At 42.4% G+C, this 20736-nt stretch overlaps 2 protein-coding genes across 9 annotated transcripts in view; both read left to right on the forward strand.

The window, feature by feature from the left end:
- LOC109900078 (rho GTPase-activating protein 27-like) overlaps positions 1 to 8467 on the forward strand; it is a 51274-nt gene extending 42807 nt beyond the window's left edge. For 5 of the 7 annotated variants that reach the window (XM_031835217.1, XM_031835218.1, XM_031835219.1 and 2 more), the window contains 11 exons: positions 919 to 986; positions 1152 to 1239; positions 1684 to 1785; positions 2022 to 2120; positions 2293 to 2401; positions 2556 to 2684; positions 3001 to 3099; positions 3263 to 3340; positions 4848 to 4979; positions 6850 to 6955; positions 7221 to 8467. In XM_031835217.1, the coding sequence (XP_031691077.1) occupies positions 919 to 986; positions 1152 to 1239; positions 1684 to 1785; positions 2022 to 2120; positions 2293 to 2401; positions 2556 to 2684; positions 3001 to 3099; positions 3263 to 3340; positions 4848 to 4979; positions 6850 to 6955; positions 7221 to 7398 (1188 nt within the window). In that variant the 3' untranslated portion in view covers positions 7399 to 8467. The remainder of the gene's footprint in view (positions 1 to 918; positions 987 to 1151; positions 1240 to 1683; positions 1786 to 2021; positions 2121 to 2292; positions 2402 to 2555; positions 2685 to 3000; positions 3100 to 3262; positions 3341 to 4847; positions 4980 to 6849; positions 6956 to 7220) is intronic. The other 2 variants (XM_020495800.2, XM_031835222.1) reach the window with 1 other exon arrangement.
- Positions 8468 to 11795: 3328 nt separating this feature from the next.
- Positions 11796 to 19597, forward strand: LOC109900076 (vacuolar protein-sorting-associated protein 25). 2 transcript variants are annotated; one of them, XM_020495799.2, is made up of 6 exons: positions 11796 to 11917; positions 12455 to 12600; positions 12838 to 12891; positions 12974 to 13062; positions 14750 to 14825; positions 18566 to 19597. In XM_020495799.2, the coding sequence occupies exons 1-6, from the start codon at positions 11871 to 11873 to the stop codon at positions 18676 to 18678; spliced, it is 525 nt and encodes a 174-aa protein (XP_020351388.1). In that variant the 5' UTR covers positions 11796 to 11870; the 3' UTR covers positions 18679 to 19597. The 2 variants fall into 2 exon arrangements, with proteins under 2 accessions (XP_020351388.1, XP_031691083.1); XM_031835223.1 differs by lacking the exon at positions 12838 to 12891 and having other exon boundaries at positions 11829 to 11917; positions 12455 to 12742.
- Positions 19598 to 20736: the final 1139 nt, after the last annotated feature.

Raw genomic sequence — 20736 nt, forward strand, 5'->3', positions numbered from 1 at the left:
GCATCAGATGACCACAATCACCCAACCTCAACCCAATTGAGATGGTTTGGGATAAGTTGGACCTCTCAGTGAAGGAAAAGCAGCCAAGTGCTCAGCATATGTGGGAACTACTTCAAGACTGTTGGAAAAGTATTTCAGGTTAAGCTGGTTGAGAGAATGCCAAGAATCTTCAAAGTTGTCAGCAAGGCAAAGGGTGGCTACTTTGAAGAATCTCAAATGTAAAATCAATTTTTATTTGTTTAACACTTTAGGTTACTACATGAGTAACCTATATGTGTTATTTCATGTTTTTGAAGTATTCACTATTATTCTACAATGTAGAAAATAGTAAAAATAAAGAAAAACCCTAGAGTGTGTCCAAACTTTTGACTGGTACTGTAATACATGCATGCTATCTATCGAAGGGCTAATGGTGTGACGTACTAATGGTGTGTTGTACTTGTAGAGTAGTAGTTGCTTGGGACTATTCTGATATGGCATAGCTACCCCTGGGAGAGTGGAATACAGATGTCACATGGGAAATGTAATATTTCCTGGTATATTAATTGATTTCCCTTCCGAGGACAGCTGATGTCACATCACCATTGGCAAACTGTCAGCCAAAACGACGAACTGCTACACCCCCTCATCACACCCACTACACCCTGAAAGAAAGCATGCACTAGTCGAAAATGTCTGTGCTTTCATCCCCTCCATGCTGTTCATTATAAAACATAGAGGTAGAGGTGTCTGTTCACGAGCTAAGACAAAGTATCTTGTTGTGAGAGTTTAGCCACAGTTGTCAAATCCGCCTGTTGCCTTTTTGTGCATTTCTATTAGTAGAGCTTAAGGTTAGTATCAAGGCACCAATAATGATGTCTCACTTGAACACTTGGCCTCACATCCTTAAAAGCATGTTATGTGTGGATCCTTTTTCAGGTGCAGAGTTTGGAAAAAGTTGGAATACTCAACAAAACTAAAGTGTCAGAGAACGGGAAAAGAGTAAGGTAATTCTGACCTCATCCAAAGTCTGGGCATAGCTGACATGAAAGACATGGAATAATCAGCCATCTACTTGAATGTATAGTCATCCATTACATTACCAAATTACTTTCTACACTGCAACATTCCCTGAAGTACAGTACAGCTCACACTCAGTGACTTTCCTGTAGGAAAAACTGGGCCCAGTCATGGACGGTTCTTCACGGAGGAGTTCTGACCTTCCATAAAGAGCCCAAGTCTGCAGCCATGGGAGCCTCTGTGAGTGAGAGGTGTACATGTGTTACCTGCACAGAAAAATATTTCTAACATCTCCTTGGTTACACATTCCCTCACCTGACTATGTGGGAAGTCTACATTCCTGTCCTGGGACATTCAGTACATTTCTGAGGGAGTGAGGGAACTAACAGCTTTGAGACATTAGCACTGAGCTGAACACCTAGACATGGTATCAGAAACATCTACAGTAAAATGTTTCACTGTGTCTTATTAGAAGGAATGAAAGAAAATGCTGTGAACATCTTAGAATACAACATACAGGATGTTGTGTTGAAGCCATGACAGAGTGACTGCTCAGCACAGACAAGCCCTGAAGGCTCAATGAGGCATGACAGTCAAAGCTTTGTCCAGCTGTCTGATTTCATGGAATGCAGTGCTGTCAGTTTTCATCAACTGGTCCTCCATGATGTCTTTCTCTCTTCACAGATCAAGACCAATCAGATCGTCCCAGAGGTCACGGTGGATCTACGAGGGGCAAAGATTGGCTGGGCTCTCAGGGTTAAATCCAGCAAAAAGAATGTTGTAGAAGTGAGTTAACAGTTGGTTGCTATGGAAACATAATAGGAGTTGTACTAGATACAGAAAAGAAAGAAAGAATCCTGACAGGATAGACTTAATTCAAGCATACCAATTTCCTGCCCAAGTGATTCTGGGAAGCAACATCATGTGAGAATACATTTGCCATTAATCCAAGACTGTTACCCTCTGTATAAATCTGTAAAGCAAATGTTTAACGTATAATAACCTCTCTATGTTGTCTTCAGTTAAAAGACAGAAATGGTGTTGAGTTTCTGCTACAGTACGACACTGAGAGTATCATCAACGACTGGCACAAAGTTCTAATGGACACCATACGACAGCTGGTATGTTTCTTTAAGTGAAATAACTTGCACACGTTAACGTGCTACCAGGTACATGGAGACAAATATGTACTGGATAAAAATTTAAAAAACTCCCTAATGAAGGTTAATTTAGGTCGGTTAACTTAATGGCTGCTGGTTCAAACATCATGCATGTTAGTCAATGACATTGCAGGACCAGGAACACCACCAATCTGAGGAGGAGGATGGGGACGTCAGTGAGAAGTCCTACAGTACAGACAGAGATCAGAGGTCACCAGGTACCATGGACAGGAGGAGGAGGTGTAAGTTCTCCTTGCTCCAAATACACTGTAGCAGACATTTCAGCTGCAATAGCCTCCGCTAGGTCAACTTGCTCATGTTTCGTGACTGTGTACCCCCCCCTCATGTACCCTCCCTCCTCTTCCTCCTCCTTGTCTTCCTTCTCCTCCTCCCCAGCTTCCAGACCGAGCACGGCCACCTCCTCTGGGGGAGAGACCGAACAGAAGAAGGTTCGTACCAAGCTGATGAAGTTCCTCCTGAAACGACCCACACTGCAGTTCGTCAAGGAGAAGGGTTACATCCGAGGTGGGCTCATAGGGTCTTCCTTCCTACAAAGCAGCACATGTCTAACTGGCTCCAAATCAGGCTACATAACATTTACTGTCAGGATTTGTCACGACGATGTTACTAATCCAGAGAGGGATCATATGTTCATATCTTCTGTTGTTGTTGTGATATGGGTCAAGGTTGGAGTCAAGAGAATTTAATCATTGAAGGAATTGGAATGTTAATGTACTTCTTGAATTGACTGGAATTGAAATGGAATTGACCCCAACCCTGACACGGGTCAGCATCACATATATACACTGTACACACTAACCTCCATCATTGTTTCCCTCAGACAATGTGTTTTGCTGTCACCTGGCTGCACTGTGTGCCCAGGAGAAAACTACAATCCCCAGCTTTGTGGAGAAATGTATTCGAGCAGTGGAGAAGAGAGGTAATGATTAGTAATCACACTGATGATGATTGTTATATGCCAGCAATAACATTATAATAGCAGTGTATTATTCAGCACAGTGTATATGGTAATAGAAACAAAGGTTACCACAGTAGTTGATTGACCCATATGCTGATGTGTGTGTGTGTGTGTGTCTTCACAGGTCTGGACATGGATGGACTCTACAGAGTCAGTGGGAATCTAGCTGTCATTCAGAAACTACGCTTCAAGGCAGATCATGGTAATGCCTTTACATTTACTGTGTGTGTGAGAGACTGTGTTCTGTGAATGTGTTCTGTGACGTCCAGAGGGTCATTATACGTTTTATGTTAGCCTCCATATTGTTTTATGGGTTCCACTGGTGTGGCTGAATATTGTTTTATGGGTTCCACTGATGTGGCTGAAAATTGTTTTATGGGTTCCACTGGTGTGGCTGAATATTGTTTTATGGGTTCCACTGGTGTGGCTGGATATTGTTTTATGGGTTCCACTGATGTGGCTGAAAATTGTTTTATGGGTTCCACTGGTGTGGCTGGATATTGTTTTATGGGTTCCACTGGTGTGGCTGGATATTGTTTTATGGGTTCCACTGGTGTGGCTGGATATTGTTTTATGGGTTCCACTGGTGTGGCTGGATATTGTTTTATGGGTTCCACTGATGTGGCTGGATATGGTTTTATGGGTTCCACTGGTGTGGCTGGATATTGTTTTATGGGTTCCACTGATGTGGCTGGATATTGTTTTATGGGTTCCACTGGTGTGGCTGGATATTGTTTTATGGGTTCCACTGATGTGGCTGGATATTGTTTTATGGGTTCCACTGGTGTGGCTGGATATTGTTTTATGGGTTCCACTGATGTGGCTGGATATTGTTTTATGGGTTCCACTGGTGTGGCTGGATATTGTTTTATGGGTTCCACTGATGTGGCTGGATATTGTTTTATGGGTTCCACTGGTGTGACTGGATATTGTTTTATGGGTTCCACTGGTGTGGCTGGATATTGTTTTATGGGTTCCACTGGTGTGGCTGGATATTGTTTTATGGGTTCCACTGATGTGGCTGGATATTGTTTTATGGGTTCCACTGGTGTGGCTGGATATTGTTTTATGGGTTCCACTGGTGTGGCTGGATATTGTTTTATGGGTTCCACTGGTGTGGCTGGATATTGTTTTATGGGTTCCACTGGTGTGGCTGGATATTGTTTTATGGGTTCCACTGGTGTGGCTGGATATTGTTTTATGGGTTCCACTGGTGTGGCTGGATATTGTTTTATGGGTTCCACTGGTGTGGCTGGATATTGTTTTATGGGTTCCACTGGTGTGGCTGGATATTGTTTTATGGGTTCCACTGGTGTGGCTGGATATTGTTTTATGGGTTCCACTGGTGTGGCTGGATATTGTTTTATGGGTTCCACTGATGTGGCTGGATATTGTTTTATGGGTTCCACTGGTGTGGCTGGATATTGTTTTATGGGTTCCACTGGTGTGGCTGGATATTGTTTTATGGGTTCCACTGGTGTGGCTGGATATTGTTTTATGGGTTCCACTGGTGTGGCTGGATATTGTTTTATGGGTTCCACTGGTGTGGCTGGATATTGTTTTATGGGTTCCACTGGTGTGGCTGGATATTGTTTTATGGGTTCCACTGGTGTGGCTGGATATTGTTTTATGGGTTCCACTGGTGTGGCTGGATATTGTTTTAAATGGACAAATAAAACATATATCAAAAAAGTAATTGTGTTCCACAGAGGAGCTGGACCTGGAGGATGGCCAGTGGGAGGACATCCACGTTATTACAGGGGCTCTGAAGCTGTTCTTCAGGGAGCTTCCTGAACCCCTTTTCCCCTTCAGTCACTTCAGCCGCTTCATCCAGGCCATCAGTAAGCAGCAGGCCGGACGCTGTCCCCCTAATGGAACCTCAGTTTCCTCATTCAATGTCGTGTAGTCTGGGCATTAGCCCCACAATACCACCTCAGTTTCCTCGCACTGTGGAATAGTCTGAAACTGTGCATTAGCCCCACAATGCAACCTGTTTACTCACAGACTGAAACTGTTGTGCATGATCCCTAAACACCTCAGTTTCCTCACACAGTGTAGAATAGTCTGAAACTGTTAAGCATTAGCCCACAATGCCACCTCAGTTTCCTCACACAGTGTATCATTTTTATTTTACCTTTATTTAACTAGGAAAGTCATTTAAGAACAAATCTTCTTTTCAATGACAGGATCTTGTCAATGACAGCCTTGTACCTTGTCAGCTCGGAGATTTGAACTTGCAACCTTTCGGTTACTAGTCCAACTCTCTAACCACTAGGCTACCCTGCTGCCCCTAGAATAGTCTGAAACTGTATTAAGCATTATCCCCACAATGCCAACTCAGTTTCCTCACACTGTAGAATAGTCTGAAACTGTGTTGAGCATTATCCCCACAATGTCACCTCAGTTTCAAATCAAAGTTTATTTGTCACGTGCGCCAAATACAACAGGTTACAGTGAAATACTTACTTACAGGCTCTAACCAATAGTGCAAAAAATATATTAGGTGAACAATAGGTAAGTAAAGAAATAAAAACAACAGTAAAAAGACAGTGAAAATTAACAGCAGCGAGGCTACAAAAGTAGCGAGGCTACAAAAGTAGTGAGGCTACGTACAGACACCGGTGAGTCAGACACCGGTTTCCTCAGTGTAGAATAGTCTGAAACTGTGTTAAGCATTATCCCCACAATGCCACCTCAGTTTCCTCACACAGTGTAGAATAGTCTGAAACTGTGTTAAGCATTATCCCCACAATGCCACCTCAGTTTCCTCACACAGTGTAGAATAGTCTGAAACTGTTAAGCATTAGCCCACAATGCCACCTCAGTTTCCTCACACAGTGTAGAATAGTCTGAAACTGTTAAGCATTAGCCCCACAATGCCACCTCAGTTTCCTCACACAGTGTAGAATAGTCTGAAACTGTTAAGCATTAGCCCCACAATGCCACCTCAGTTTCCTCACACTGTAGAATAGTCTGAAACTGTGTTGAGCATTATCCCCACAATGTCACCTCAGTTTCAAATCAAAGTTTATTTGTCACGTGCGCCAAATACAACAGGTTACAGTGAAATACTTACTTACAGGCTCTAACCAATAGTGCAAAAAATATATTAGGTGAACAATAGGTAAGTAAAGAAATAAAAACAACAGTAAAAAGACAGTGAAAATTAACAGCAGCGAGGCTACAAAAGTAGTGAGGCTACGTACAGACACCGGTGAGTCAGACACCGGTTTCCTCAGTGTAGAATAGTCTGAAACTGTGTTAAGCATTATCCCCACAATGCCACCTCAGTTTCCTCACACAGTGTAGAATAGTCTGAAACTGTGTTAAGCATTATCCCCACAATGCCACCTCAGTTTCCTCACACAGTGTAGAATAGTCTGAAACTGTTAAGCATTAGCCCACAATGCCACCTCAGTTTCCTCTCACAGTGTAGAATAGTCTGAAACTGTTAAGCATTAGCCCCACAATGCCACCTCAGTTTCCTCACACAGTGTAGAATAGTCTGAAACTGTTAAGCATTATCCCCACAATGCCACCTCAGTTAACAGTCTGAAACTGTTAAGCTATTACTTCACTATCAAGGAAGGACTAATCGTGTTTACCACCTCACTTCCCTTTTTAATAAGCAGTGGAGATTGTAACACACTTGTGCCCTTGAATCTATACATTAGTAAAAATGTGTATTGTTCTATCCTGTCTTGTTTACAGGAACTGTTGATTACCACCACAAAGTGTCTTACATGCGAGAGCTTGTTGAGTCTCTCCCTAGGCCAAACCATGATACCATGGAACTCCTCTTCAGCCATTTACGCAAGTATGTCTTTCACACACTCACATTTAGCCTGTGCCTCAAATGGAGCCCTATTGTATTGATGATATTATGATAACTAATGATAACTGGTTGTATTCTGCTTCTCTCTCTTGTCTTCTTGCTCTCTCTCTCCCCTCTTTCTCCCCCCCTATCGTCCCTCTTTCTCACTCTCGCTCTCTTTCTTGCTCTCTTTCTTGCTCGTTCTCTCACTCGCTTTCGCTCTCTTCCCACCCTCTCTCTCTCTCTCTCCCCCCCTTGCCCCTCTTAGAGTGATAGAGTATGGAGAGGAGAACCGTATGACTGTGCAGAACGTGGCTATTGTCTTTGGTCCCACGCTGCTCCGGCCAGAGATGGAGTCAGCCAACATTGCCATGCACATGGTTTTCCAGAACCAGATAGTGGAGCTAATCCTCAACCAATACGAATACATTTTCCATTCCAGTTGAACCAATGGTAAGCATCTGTCAGTCAGAGGACAGGGGTCAAATTAAGAAATATTGCAGGAGGGGAAAAAACACAATCACTACCGCACAGAGGGTGCATCCAACTAAGCTTTCCTTCTTTCTAAAGTGTGCACTTGTTCACTACTCCTCACAAATTCCATTGGTGTAGCATGGACTAGAGGGAGTTTAAATATAGGCCTACCTGTCATTTCCTTTCAAATCCATGAAGGGAAGGGAACAAGCGCACACTACAAGAGAAAGGAGAGATTGGGAGGCAACCACGGAGAAGCTAGTTGAAGGGGATGTCAAATATTTGCACTGCATTTATTGTAATATCTGCATTGGATAATCATTAACCAATTCAGATTGTTCTCTGAATTTCTGCAACTCATTGCATTCCTCATTGTGAAATAGCACACCTGCTCAAGGCATCACTTATGTGCAATCTAAAAAGACATGTGGGTTGCTATAGGCCTACTTTGAAATCTTCCTTTCATGTAGAAATGTAACATCACAATAACGTGATTTTATCTTAACACCCCAATTCCCAAGGCAACCTGGAAAGACACTTTGATACTTTGTTTTGACCACAGATCAGACAAACTATTTCAGATGTATTTTTAAAGATTACATTGAAATGTTTAAAGGTGGATCTGATGTTGCTGTGTAGCTCAGAAGTCCTGTGTTATGAATGTGTCTTATTCAGTCAATGTATATAACTCATTTAGACATTTATAAAATGCATGCTGTGACACTGACTTCCCTTGTACAGCCTCTCTAGATTTTGTGCTGATAATCAGATGACATCTTTTTTTAAATACATTTAGTTTTAATTTACAATGAGAATTTGTTTAATTAACACAGGATGATAATAACGTATGGCGGTACTATTTAAGGATGTTTGTTCGCCTTAATAGAGTCAAGAAAGACCAAAATGAAAAGACAGGTGTGATAAGCATGACATTAGGTTTTTGTTCTGTACATAGAAATAAATATCATATTTATGCTGTAAATTACTGAAATTGCACAATGTGTTTCTTTAATAAAATAACTGCACAAACGTGTCAAGTAACATGACTCACTCCTTTCTCAATATATCTTGTTATATAAACCAGTTTTTCATGACATAATGTAACTTATCCACAGATGTGTGATATATAGCCCAACCGGCCGCCATGTTGCGCTATTTAAGCAATAAGCATGTGGGATATGACACAACACAGAGTGCCTGGATACAGCCCTTAGCCATGGTGTATTGGCCATATCCCACAAACCCCTGCGGTGCCTTATTGTTATTATAAACTGGTTACCAACGTAATTAGAGCAGTAAAAAGTTTTGTTTTGTCATACCTGTGGTATACGGTCTGATATACCACGGTTGTCAGCCAATCATCATTCAGGGCTCGTACCACCCAGTTTATAATATTCCTTTTATGTCATTTGTCATCGGATGAGTTGAGGAATAATATCATCTGATGACAAACGACAGGAAGAGCACGCTTGTTTGAAATTGAATAGCGTTGCGGTAGCTTTTGATAAAGAAGAACATCAAGACGAAGAGACTGCTTTGTAAGTGGGTTGTACTGTTGAGCGTTACATTGTACAGAGATTGTGACAGCCGGTTAAATGCATCACTTGAGAATGCAAGAACAAGATGTACATCAGGAGAAGTGCTGTATTATCATAAGGAGACGTATACTTGGAATACAGAGGAGGAATGGCAGGAAAAAGAGAGGCAGAGGAGGTCTAAGTGAGAGGAAGGAAGAGGGTGAGCTTGAGTTGGTTCAAAATGCTGGAGAAAAGGGAGATGGTTTCTTAAAGAAGAATGGTAGAAAGTGTAAGCAGAATGAGCTGAAGACAGGAGGAGAAAAAGAAGTGAAGGAGGTTGAAGTATTGGAGGTTGTAGGTGTGGTGAAGTTCTCGGAGCCTGATGCTTGCACCAAGGGTCAGGATAAAGATGAGTCTGTGACAGTAGGAGTGAAGTTTTTGGAAAATGTGGGCCCTTGCCTTTGGCAGATCCATTTGTGGTTTCAGGGTGGGTGAAAACAGTTGGTTGCTGTGGAATCGGTGAAGGTAACCAGAAGTGGTCTTGTGATAATTGTTTGTGTTTCTGATGGTCAGAGGGAGAAGGAGCTCCGCGTTAAACGAATGTGGAGCGTTCTTGTTTTGCTCTCAAGAAAAAGGCACCATTGAAAGGACGGATTTCTGAGGTAGCAGTAAATGTAAAAGTTGACCAACTGAAGGGGAAGATTCCCAGTGTTTGTGATGCTTGTTGTTTGGTGCGACACAGACAGGGTGGCATGAGGGGTGAAACAGAAGTGTCATTGTTCTTTTGAGTTTTTTTATTTAAAAAAAAGATGTATTTCACATTTATTTAACCAGGTAGGCCAGTTGAGAACAAGTTCTCATTTACAACTGCGACTTGGCCAAGATAAAGCAAAGCAGTGCAACACAAACAACACAGAGTTACACATGGAATAAACAAACGTACAGTCAATAACACAACAGAAAAAGTCTATACACAGTGTGTGCAAATGAAGTAATATTAGGGAGGTAAGGCAATAAACAGGCGATAGTGGCGAAATAATAATAAACACTGGAGTGATAGATGTGCAGAAGATGAATGTGCAAGTAGAGATACTTGGGTGCAAAAAAAATAACAATATGGGGATGAGGTAGTTGGGTAGGGTATTTACAGATGGGCTATGTGCAGGTGCAATGATCTGTAAGCTGCTCTGACAGCTGGTGCTTAAAGTTAGTGAGGGAGGTATGAGTCTCCAGCTTCAGTGATTTTTGCAATTCGTTCCAGTCATTAGCAGCAGAGAACTGGAAGGAAAAGCAGCCAAATGAGGAGTTGGCTTTGGGGATGACCAGTGAAATTTACCTGCTGGAGCACGTGCTACGGGTGGGTGCTGCTGTTTTGATGTTGAGTCTTTGCTCGACAAAGTGATGTTAGGATGTATAATATATCCTGTATGAACTTTTGTGCCAAATACATTATCTTGTTACAGGTGTCAAGCTTATGGGAGAAATGTGAGAAGTGTGCAGAAGGGCATGAGACAAAGGAATGTGTGCATCGGGGAAAGTAGTGGTATGTGTTAATTGTAGGGGTGCCCATGGGGCTGGGGATCAGAAATGTCCCATGCACGAGAGTCAGGTCGAGGTTTCCAGGGTTAGAGTATTTATGCTGCAGTAGTTTGTGTCGGGGGGCTAGGGTCAGTCTGTTATATCTGGAGTATTTCTCCTGTCTTATCTGGTGTCCGGTGTGAATTTAAGTATGCTCTCTCTAATTCTCTCTTTCCCTCTTTCTTTCTCTCTCTCGGGGGACCTGAGCCCTAGGACCATGCCTCAGGACTACCTGGCATGATGACTCCTTGCTGTCCCCAGTCCACCTGGCCGTGCTGCTGCTCCAGTTTCAACTGTTCTGCCTGTGGCTATGGAACCCTGACCTGTTCACCGGACGTGCTACCTGTCCCAGACCTGCTGTTTTCAACTCTCTAGAGACAGCAGGAGTGGTAGAGATACTCTCAATGATCGGCTATGAAAAGCCAACTGACATTTACTCCTGAGGTGCTGACTTGTTGCACCCTCGACAACTACTGTGATTATTATTATCTGACCATGCTGGTCATTTATGAACATTTGAACATCTTGGTCATGTTCTGTTATAATCTCCACCCGGCACAGCCAGAAGAGGACTGGCCACCCCTCATAGCCTGGTTTCTTCCTAGGTTTTGGCCTTTCTAGGGAGTTTTTCCTAGTCACCGTGCTTCTACACCTGCATTGCTTGCTGTTTGGGGTTTTAGGCTGGGTTTCTGTACAGCACTTTGATATATCAGCTGATGTAAGAAGGGCTACATTAATACATTTGATTTGGAGTAGTGCAGAAGTTGTCATATGCTGAGGCAGTGAAGAAAGTACAGGAAGATGGGACAAGGGGGAGGGATCCTGAGAGGAGTGGTGTAAGTAGATCTGTACCAGTACAGGGGGATAGGCCAACAAGTGATATGTTTCAGTGAGATTGGGTTTATTAGCATTTATAGTAATGGTTATCAACTGTACTGTAGGGATGGAACGTACGTTGCAGAAAATTGAGGTTGTGGTGGAAGCTGCAGTTAAGGTATTTGGCTTTGCGAGACTTGACATCAGAAGACTTAGTGTGTTAAGTGTTGGTGTCCCATCCTTTCAGGTTGTTGGCCTGAGGTAGGACCAAATATATGAATAGTGGAGTAGGGTGGTGTTATATTTTATTAATATTTGTTATTTTTATTTTGGTAAGTGTAGTGTTCGATGGTAGTGTATTTGTTTATTTATTTATAGATTTTTCAAGCAAAGTATAACGAAGTTGTACTCCAATCTAGTAGGCGGCGGCAATGGAACATTTATTGGATGCCAACCGCCGTTGTCGCATTGAAGAAGAAGATTTATAGGTTTCACTTACTTCCGGGTGTCAGCTGTGCGTACATTTTTTTGCAATGAGTTTTGAGTGGCCTTGGCAGTATAATTTCCCTCCGTTTTTTACGTAAGTTAACACTTTTCACAACTAAACTGCGATTCCAGGTATAAAGAAGTATTGTGTTTTCGAATAAAATGGTGTACCTGCTTTACAATAATGCTAGCTGAAGCTAGCTAGGGAAGTTAGCTTTAGCCATCCAAGGCAAACATATTTTAGGTTCGATTCAAGGTTTCGATGCAATGAATGATTGTAGTGCTTTGCTCGATATGTAGCTAGCTAGATAGCTATGCTTCTTGATGTTATAACTACTTCGTTTATAATTAGAGTTAACGTTAGCTACCTATGATATATTAGCTAGCTGGCTCGCAAAGCTTGTTAACTAGGATGGTCAATTGTCTAGATGCATTGCATTACATTTTCTAATTTGCAACAAATAATGTATGATGTGGTTGTTCCCAGCTAACGTTTATGATTATTATTCACCTCTCAAACTTAATCAAACTTACTTAGCCGTTAGTGAGGGGTTATCTAGGTACTTCTGTCTCTTATATTGGCATGTAGCTAAGTTAAGTTGATGCAATGGTTACTTTTGATTGTTGACAGGTTACAACCCAATGTTGACACCAGACAGAAACAGCTTGCAGCATGGTGCTCCCTTGCTCTCTCCTACTGCCGCCATCACAAGCTCTACACTTTGGACATCATGGAAGTCCAAGAGTGCCCTGTGTTCAACCACAAGAATATTGATAGTATCCTTTTATTCACCGTGTTCTAAGTTTCACTTACTGACATATGTCATAAATCTAACCAACCCGAAAAAAACACGAGGCCATCTCTGGATCTACTGTCCTGTTATTTGGTGTTGGATAGTGACTTTGAAGCTATGGAAAGGTAATAACTTAGAAACTTTATAAGGATGTTCTTTGAAATTATACCCCCTGAAAATTTCTCCTCATATCTGCTAGAAACCTTAACTGATCTTGCAGGAAAACTATCAACGGAGGCCATACTAATTGTTTTTGAGGAATTGAGGAAAAAAGGTAACAGGGCTGCTTTCATTGAAAGATGTATTTGGATTCTTATTATGACACTAACAATAATTTAACTGGATATTGCTTGCAGGGAACCTGGAATGGTTAGACAAGAACAAGACACAGTGTCTAGTCATGTGGAGGAGGCCAGAGGAATGGGGCAAACTAATTTACCAGTGGGTGAGTAGGTCTGCTGTGGGTCCTGGTCTAAAGGAATACACTATATAGGGAGTAGGGTGCTTCTCTGGACGTAGCCTAGATCGCCATTTACATTGTTGGAAGAATACTGTAATGTATTATCATTATAGAAGATGTGCAGTGGTCTAGTAGATTTTAGAGGTCGACCAACTGATTTTTCAACGCCGCTACCGATTTATTGGAGGACCAAAAAAAGCCAATACAGATTAATTGGCCGAAAAAAAGTATATATTTATTTGTAATAATAATAATTACAACAATACTGAATGAACACTTTTTTAGTATAACGCACTTATTTAGTGCTGTTTGAATGAATGCTTACGAGCCTGCTGGTGCCTACCATCGCTCAGTCAGACTGCTCTATCAAATCATAGACCTAATTATAACATAATAACATACAGAAATACGAGCCGTAGGTCATTAATATGGTCGAATCCGGAAACTATCATCTCGAAAACAAAACATTTATTCTTTCATTGAAATATGGAACTGTTCCGTATTTTATCTAACAGGTGGCATCCATTAGTCTAAATATTCCTGTTTCATTGCACAACTTTCAATGTTAGGTCATAATTCCGTAAAATTCTGGCGTATTAGTTCGCAACGAGCCAGGCGGCCCAAACTGTTGCATATACCCTGACTCTGCGTGCAGTGAACGCAAGTGACACAATTTCACCTGGTTAATATTGCCTGCTAACCTGGATTTATTTTTAGCTAAATATGCAGGTTGAAAAATATATACTTCTGTGTATTGATTTTAAGAAAGGCATTGATGTTAATGGTTAGGTATAGTCGTGCAACGATTGTGCGCTTTTGTTAAATCATCCCCCGTTTGGCAAAGTTGGCACCCTTTGTTAGGGAGAAATAGTCTTCACACAGTTCGCAACGAGCCAGGCGGCCCAAACGGCTGCATATACTCTGACTCTGTTGCAAGAGAAGTGACACCTTTTCCCTAGTTAAAATAAATTCATGTTAGCAGGCAATATTAACTAAATATGCAGGTTTAAAAATATATACTTGTGTATTGATTTTAAGAAAGGCATTGATGTTTATGGTTAGGTACACGTTGGAGCAACGACAGTGCTTTTTCACGAATGCGCACCGCATCGATTATATGCAACGCAGGACACGCTAGATAACTACACATGGTTGATGATATTACTAGTTTAACTAGTGATTATGATTTATTGATAGTTTTTTATAAGATAAGTTTAATGCTAGCTAGCAACTTACCTTGGCTTCTTACTGCATTCGCGTGACAGGCAGTCTCCTCGTGGAGTGCAATGTAAAGCAGGGGGTTAGAGTGTTGGACTAGTTAACCGTAAGGTTGCAAGATTGAATCCCCGAGCTGACAAGGTAAAAATCTGTCGTTCTGCCAACAAGGCAGTTAACCCACCGTTCATAGACTGTCATTGAAATTAAGAATGTGTTCTTAACTGACTTGCGTAGTTAAATAAACGTGTTAAAAAAATAAAAAAAAAATCGGCCAAATCATTGTCCAAAAATACAGATTTCCGATTGTTTTGAAAACTTGAAATCGGCCCTAATTAATCGGCCATTCCGATTAATCTGTCGAGCTCTACTAGATTTACTAGTAATAGTCTAAATCCTGGTGACCTCAGTATGCTGTTATTGAAACTGTTTGTGTTTCCTCTCCCTATCATTTCAGGTCTCTAAAAACGGTATGGTCAATACGGTGTTTACACTCTACGAGCTCGCCAACGGTGACGACACAGAAAGCGAAGGTACAACAACAGAAATGTGCATTTTTGACGTACAGTGCATTCGGAAAGTATTCGACACCTTGACTTTTTCCACATTTTTTCCCCCCGTTACTGCTTAATTATGAAATCGTTTTTTTGCCTCTTCAATCTACACACAATATCCCATAATGACAAAGCGAAAACAGGTTTTTTGACATTTTTGCAATTCTATTAAAAATAAAAACTGAAATACCTTTTTACATAGGTATTCAGACCCTTTCCAGAAGGACAACCATCTCTGCAGCACTCCACCAATCAGGCCTTTATGGTAGAGTGGCCAGACAGAAGCCGCCACTCAGTAAAATGCACATAGCACGCTTGGAGTTTGCCAAAAGGCACCTAAAGGACTCTGACCATGAGAAACAATATTCTCTGGTCTGTTGAAACCAAGATTGAACTCTTTGGCCTGATTGCCAAAGTGTCACGTCTGGAGGAAACCTGGCACCATCCCTACGGTGAAGCATGGTGGAGGCAGCATCATGCTGTGGGCATGTTTTTCAGCGGCAGGGACTGGGAGACAAGTCAGGATCGAGGGAATGATGAACGGTTAGATCCTTGATGAAAACCTGCTGCAGAGTGCTCAGGACCTCAGACTTGGGCGAAGGTTCACCTTCCAACAGGACAACAACCCTAAGCACACAGCCAAGACAACCAGGAGTGGCTTCGGGACAAGTCTCGCCCAATACGGAAGTGGTCAGATGACACGGATGCTACGCTACAGGACTGTTTTGCTAGCACAGACTGGTATATGTTCCGGGTTTCATCCAGTGTCGTTGAGGAGTATACCACCTCAGTCATTGGCTTCATCAAAAAGTGCATCGACGACGTCGTCCCCACAGTGACCGTACGTACATATCCCAACCAGAAGCCATGGATAACAGGCAACATGCGCATCGAACTAAAGGCTAGAGCTGCCGCTTTCAAGGAGCGGGACACTAATCCGGATACTAAGAAATCCGGCTATGCCCTCATACGAACCATCAAACAAGCAAAGTGTCAAAACAGGATTAAGATTGAATCCTACTACACCGGCTCTGACACTCGTCGGATGTGGCAAGGATTTAAAAAATATTACGGACTACAAAGTGAAACCCAGAGGCGAGCTGCCCAGTCACGCGAGCCTAGAAAACGAGCTAAATACCTTTTATGCTTGCTTCAAGGCAGGCAACACTGAAGCATGCACGAGAGCACCAGCTATTCTGAATGACTGTGTGATAACGCTCTCAGTAACCGATGTGAGCAAAACCTTTAAACAGGTCAACATTCACAAAGTCGTAGGGCCAGATGGATTACCAGGATGCCTACTCGAAACATGCGCGGACCAACTGGCAAGTGTGTTCACTGACATTTTCGACCTGTCCCTGACCGAGTCTGTAATACCTACATGTTTCAAGCAGACCACCATGGTCCCTGTGCCCAAGGAAGCGAAGGTAACCTGCCTAAATGATTACCGCCCCATAGCACTCACGTCGGTAGCCATGAAGTGCTTTGTAAGGCTGGTCATGGCTCACATCAACAGCATCCACCCACTCCAATTCGTACACCGCCCTAACAGATCCACAGATGTGAGAATGATGTTCATTGACTACAGCTTAGCGTTCAACACCACAGTGCCCACGAAGCTCATCACTAAGCTAAGGACCCGGGGACTAAACACCTCCCTCTGCAACTGGATCCTGGACTTCCTGACAGGCTTCCCCAGGTGGTAAGGGTAGGCAACAACACGTCTGCCACACTGATCCTCAACACTGGGGCCCCTCAGGGGTGTGTACTTAGTCCCCTCCTGTACGCCCTGTTCACCCATGACTGCGTGGGCAAACACAACTCCAACACCATCAAGTTTGCTGATGACACAACAGTGGTAGGCCTGATCACCGACAACGATGAGACAGCCTATAGGGAGGCGGTCAGAGACAACAACCTCTCCCTCAATTTGAGCAAGACAAAGGAGCTGATCGTGGACTACAGGATATTGAGGGCCAAACTGTCCCCCGTTAACATCGACGAGGCTGTAGTGGAGTGGGTCAATAGTTTCAAGTTCCTTGGTGTCCACATCACCAACGAACTATCATGGTCCAAACACACCAAGACCGTCGCAAAGAGGGCACAACAAAAACCTTTTCCCCCTCAGGAGACTGAAAAGATTTGGCATGGGTCCCCAGATCCTCAAAAAGTTCTACAGCTGCACCATCGAGAGCATCCTGAATGCTTGCATCACTGCCTGGTATGGCAACTGCTCGGCATCTGACCGTAAGGCGCTACAGAGGGTAGTGCGTACGGCCCAGTACATCACTGGGGCCAAGCTTCCTGCCATTCAGGACATATATAATAGGCGTTGTCAGAGGAAAGCCCATAAAATTGTCTGAGACTCCAGTCACCAAGGTTATGGACTGTTTTCTCTGCTACCACACGACAAGCGGTACCGGAGTGCCAAGTCTAGGACCAAAATGCTCCTGAACAGCTTCTACCCCCAAGCCATTCGACTGCTGAACAATTAATCAAATGGCTACTGGTCTATTACATTCACCCCCCCATTTGTTTTGTTCACTGCTTCTACTCGCTGTTTATTATCTATGCATAGTCACTTCACCCCTACCTACATGTACAAATGACCTCTAACCTGTACCCCTGCACACTGACTCGGTACCGGTGCCCCCTGTATATGGCCTCGTTATTGTTACTTTTTATTATTTTTTACTTTAGTTTATTTGGTAACTGCACTGTTGGTTAAGGGCTTGCAAGTAAGCGTTTCACTGTAAGGTCCTCACTTTTGTATTCGGCACATGTGACAAATAAAGTTTGATTTGAATGTCCTTGAGAGGCCCAGCCAGAGCCTGGACTTGAACCCGATCAAACATCTCTGGAGAGACCTGAAAATAGCTGTGCAGCGATACTACCCATCCGACCTGACAGAGTTTGAGAGGCTCTGCAAAGACGAATGGGAGAAACTCCCCAAATATAGGTGTGCCAATGTTTTAGAGTCATACCCAAGAAGACCTGAGGCTGTAATCGCTGCCAAAGGCACTTCAACAAAGTACTGAGTAATCAAATGTATTTATTAAGCTGTTTTTACATCATCCGATGTCACAAATTGCTATACAGAAACCCAGCCTAAAACCCCAAACAGCAAGCAATGCAGATGTAGAAGTGCGGTGGCTAGGAAAGACTCCCTAGGAAGAAGCCTAGAGAGGAACCAGGCTCTGAGGGGGGCCACTCCTCTTCTGGCTGTGCCGGGTGGAAATTATAACAGTATATGTCCAAGATGTTCAAACGTTCATAGATGACCAGCAGGGTCTAATAATAATAATAATAATAATACATGGATTTTCATAGCCGAGCATTCAGATCCTGACTATAGAGTTAGAGACAGCAGGTGCGCTAGAGAGAGAGTCGAAAACAGCAGGTCTAGGACAAGGTAGCACGTCCGGTGAACTGGTCTGAATACTTATGTAAATGTGATATTTTGTGTTTTACTTTGTCATGTGATCAACAGTTTTTGCTTTGTCATTATGGGGTATTGTGTGTAGATTGATGAAAAAAAGCAATTTAGTCCATTTTAGAATAAGGCTGTAACGTAACAATGTGGAAAAAGTCAAGGGGTGTGAATACTTTCCGAATCTACTTCATTTCTTGCTATTTATCCCTACCACAAAACATTTGTACTGTTTTATACCATCTGAGCTGTACAGCATAAGTAAATAGCTGTAACACATTTCCCCCAGAATTCCATGGGCTGGAGGAGTGGATGCTGATTCGCTCGCTGCAGGCCCTGCAGACGGACGGCAAGGCAGAGGTCATCACCATGGATGACGGGAAGGGGGTCAAGTTCTTCTGAAGTAGCATTGCATTGTGGGATTGACCAAGGTCTCAACTCAGATTGGGAACCTTTAATCCTTATAGACTGTGAGGGTTCTGCTAGCCTGTTCCCAAATCTGTTTGTGTTGTCCTGCTAACTCATGTGGTCATTGGTGTGACACAGGATGTGGCAAGACAGTGCAAACAGATCTGGGACCATGTTAATAGGGATACTGCTGTTTAAAAGGCTATTATTTGCACCTTTGCACCCAATCCACCTGCTTGATGAGAATAATAGTCCATTTTTGGTTCCTCATAAATTTAAAGCATTTTCTTATTGGAAGAGAACCAATCTAGATAGTAAATTTACATTTGAGTAATTTAGCAGACGCTATTATCCATTTGCAGGAGCAGTTTAGGAGATGACTTTAGTTTGACTACTGTGGTAGTTACCTGGGACTTTTGATGTGGGCAGGTGTTCTGACAGACATGTGTCTCATAATTCAGGGGAGCCAGTCCTATACATGTTTAGGTATTCTTGGAGAGAAACTTTCCCCACAATCTATCTTCCCCTTACTGTTTTCTTCTGTTTTGTATTTAGAACTCATTTTTATTCTTACCTTCCTGGTTAATAAGAAATACTTGCAGTGATGTGGTGGTGGTGCGGCAGAGCTGGGGACTTCTGCCCGCCTGTTTTATTGCTGTTCCTCTTTACCAGAAATTCCAGTCAAGACACCCTAGATACATTTGGGGAGTTTGAAAACCCCAGGAAGAGGAAACAGAATCTTGGTTTAGTTCAGCTGTTATAATGGTGCTGGATGTCTCATGCATAGACTGACTGCTGTAAACCCTTAGTACAGAACCTATGACACTGTCTCTGTGTTCTATTGAACCTCTTTTTTTAAATGTATTTTTACTAGTGGAATACTGTAAGAAATAAATTGAGTAGATATTGAGTCCTACTTGCAGTTATGATTGAGGACAATGTTGTACATCAAGGATTTGAGCGCCAATCAATTTTATATATATGAATGTCTATGGTGGCAACATACCATATCCTTGCTCAGGGGAGCTTGGATGAATTTGTTGTATTATAGTGCCCCCTACTGTCAAAAGATAAATACAGTTTCTGTATTACAGTTTTAATATGACTTTATGACCAGGCTTATATATGGAAGAACATTATTTAGTTAAAGTAATACTAAAGGTTGTTTGAGAGCATCAAGTCAGTGATGTTTTGTGGGACAATTCTGACTGACTCATCTACTAATGATAATGAGTGGTTATGCAGTGATTTGTAGATCAGTTAGTTGGCAGTCGTCTGCAATGTTGATCAAGCCCAGAGAGACTACATAACCAAGAAATATATATCCTGCCTTACACAACCATGTTGGTAGTAACTTCCTAGGGATCACTAGACAGACTGACTGGGATGTTACTGTGTTTATGTACAGTTCATTCGTAAAGTATTCAGACCCCTTTACCTTTTTTCACATTTTGTTACGTTACAGCCTTACTCTAAAATTGATTTAATAAAAAATTTTCCCTCATCAACCTACACACAATACCCCATAATGACAAAGCGAAAACAGATTTCTAGAATTTTTTGCCAATGTATTACAAATAAAAAACAACTTATTTACATAAGTATTCAGACTCTTTTCAATAAGACTAGAAATTGAGCTCAGATGCATCCTGTTTCCACTGATCATCCTTGAGATGTTTCTACAACTTGATTGAAGTCCACCTGTGGTAAATTTAATTAATTGGACATGATTTGGAAAGGCACACACCTGTCTATGTAAGGTCCCACACTTGATAGTGCAGGTCAGAGCAAAAACCAAGCCATGAGGTCGAAGAAGGAATTGACCGTAGAGCTCCGAGACAAGATTGTGTCGAGGCACAGATCAGGGGAAGCGGGCCAATTTTTTTTTGCAGCATTGACAGTCCCCTAGAACACAGTGGCCTCCATCATTCTTAAATGGAAGAAGTTTGGAACCACCAAGACTCTTCCTAGAGCTGGCTGCCTGGTCAAACTGAGCAATCGGTGGAAAAGGTCCTTGGTCAGGGAGGTGACCAAGAACCCGATGGTCACTCT

The sequence above is a fragment of the Oncorhynchus kisutch genome, linkage group LG11 (assembly GCF_002021735.2).
Source record: "Oncorhynchus kisutch isolate 150728-3 linkage group LG11, Okis_V2, whole genome shotgun sequence".
NCBI classification, from domain to species: domain Eukaryota; kingdom Metazoa; phylum Chordata; class Actinopteri; order Salmoniformes; family Salmonidae; genus Oncorhynchus; species Oncorhynchus kisutch.

What these genes read in the sequence shown, in the direction of transcription:
- LOC109900076 (XM_031835223.1), top strand. Translation starts at nt 12,466, where the DNA reads ATGTTGACACCAGACAGAAACAGCTTGCAGCATGGTGCTCCCTTGCTC. An exon ending in GACTTTGAAGCTATGGAAAG is followed by an intron (nt 12,743 to 12,973) that starts GTAATAACTTAG and finishes TATTGCTTGCAG; the next exon opens with GGAACCTGGAATGGTTAGAC. An exon ending in TGACGACACAGAAAGCGAAG is followed by an intron (nt 14,826 to 18,565) that starts GTACAACAACAG and finishes CATTTCCCCCAG; the next exon opens with AATTCCATGGGCTGGAGGAG.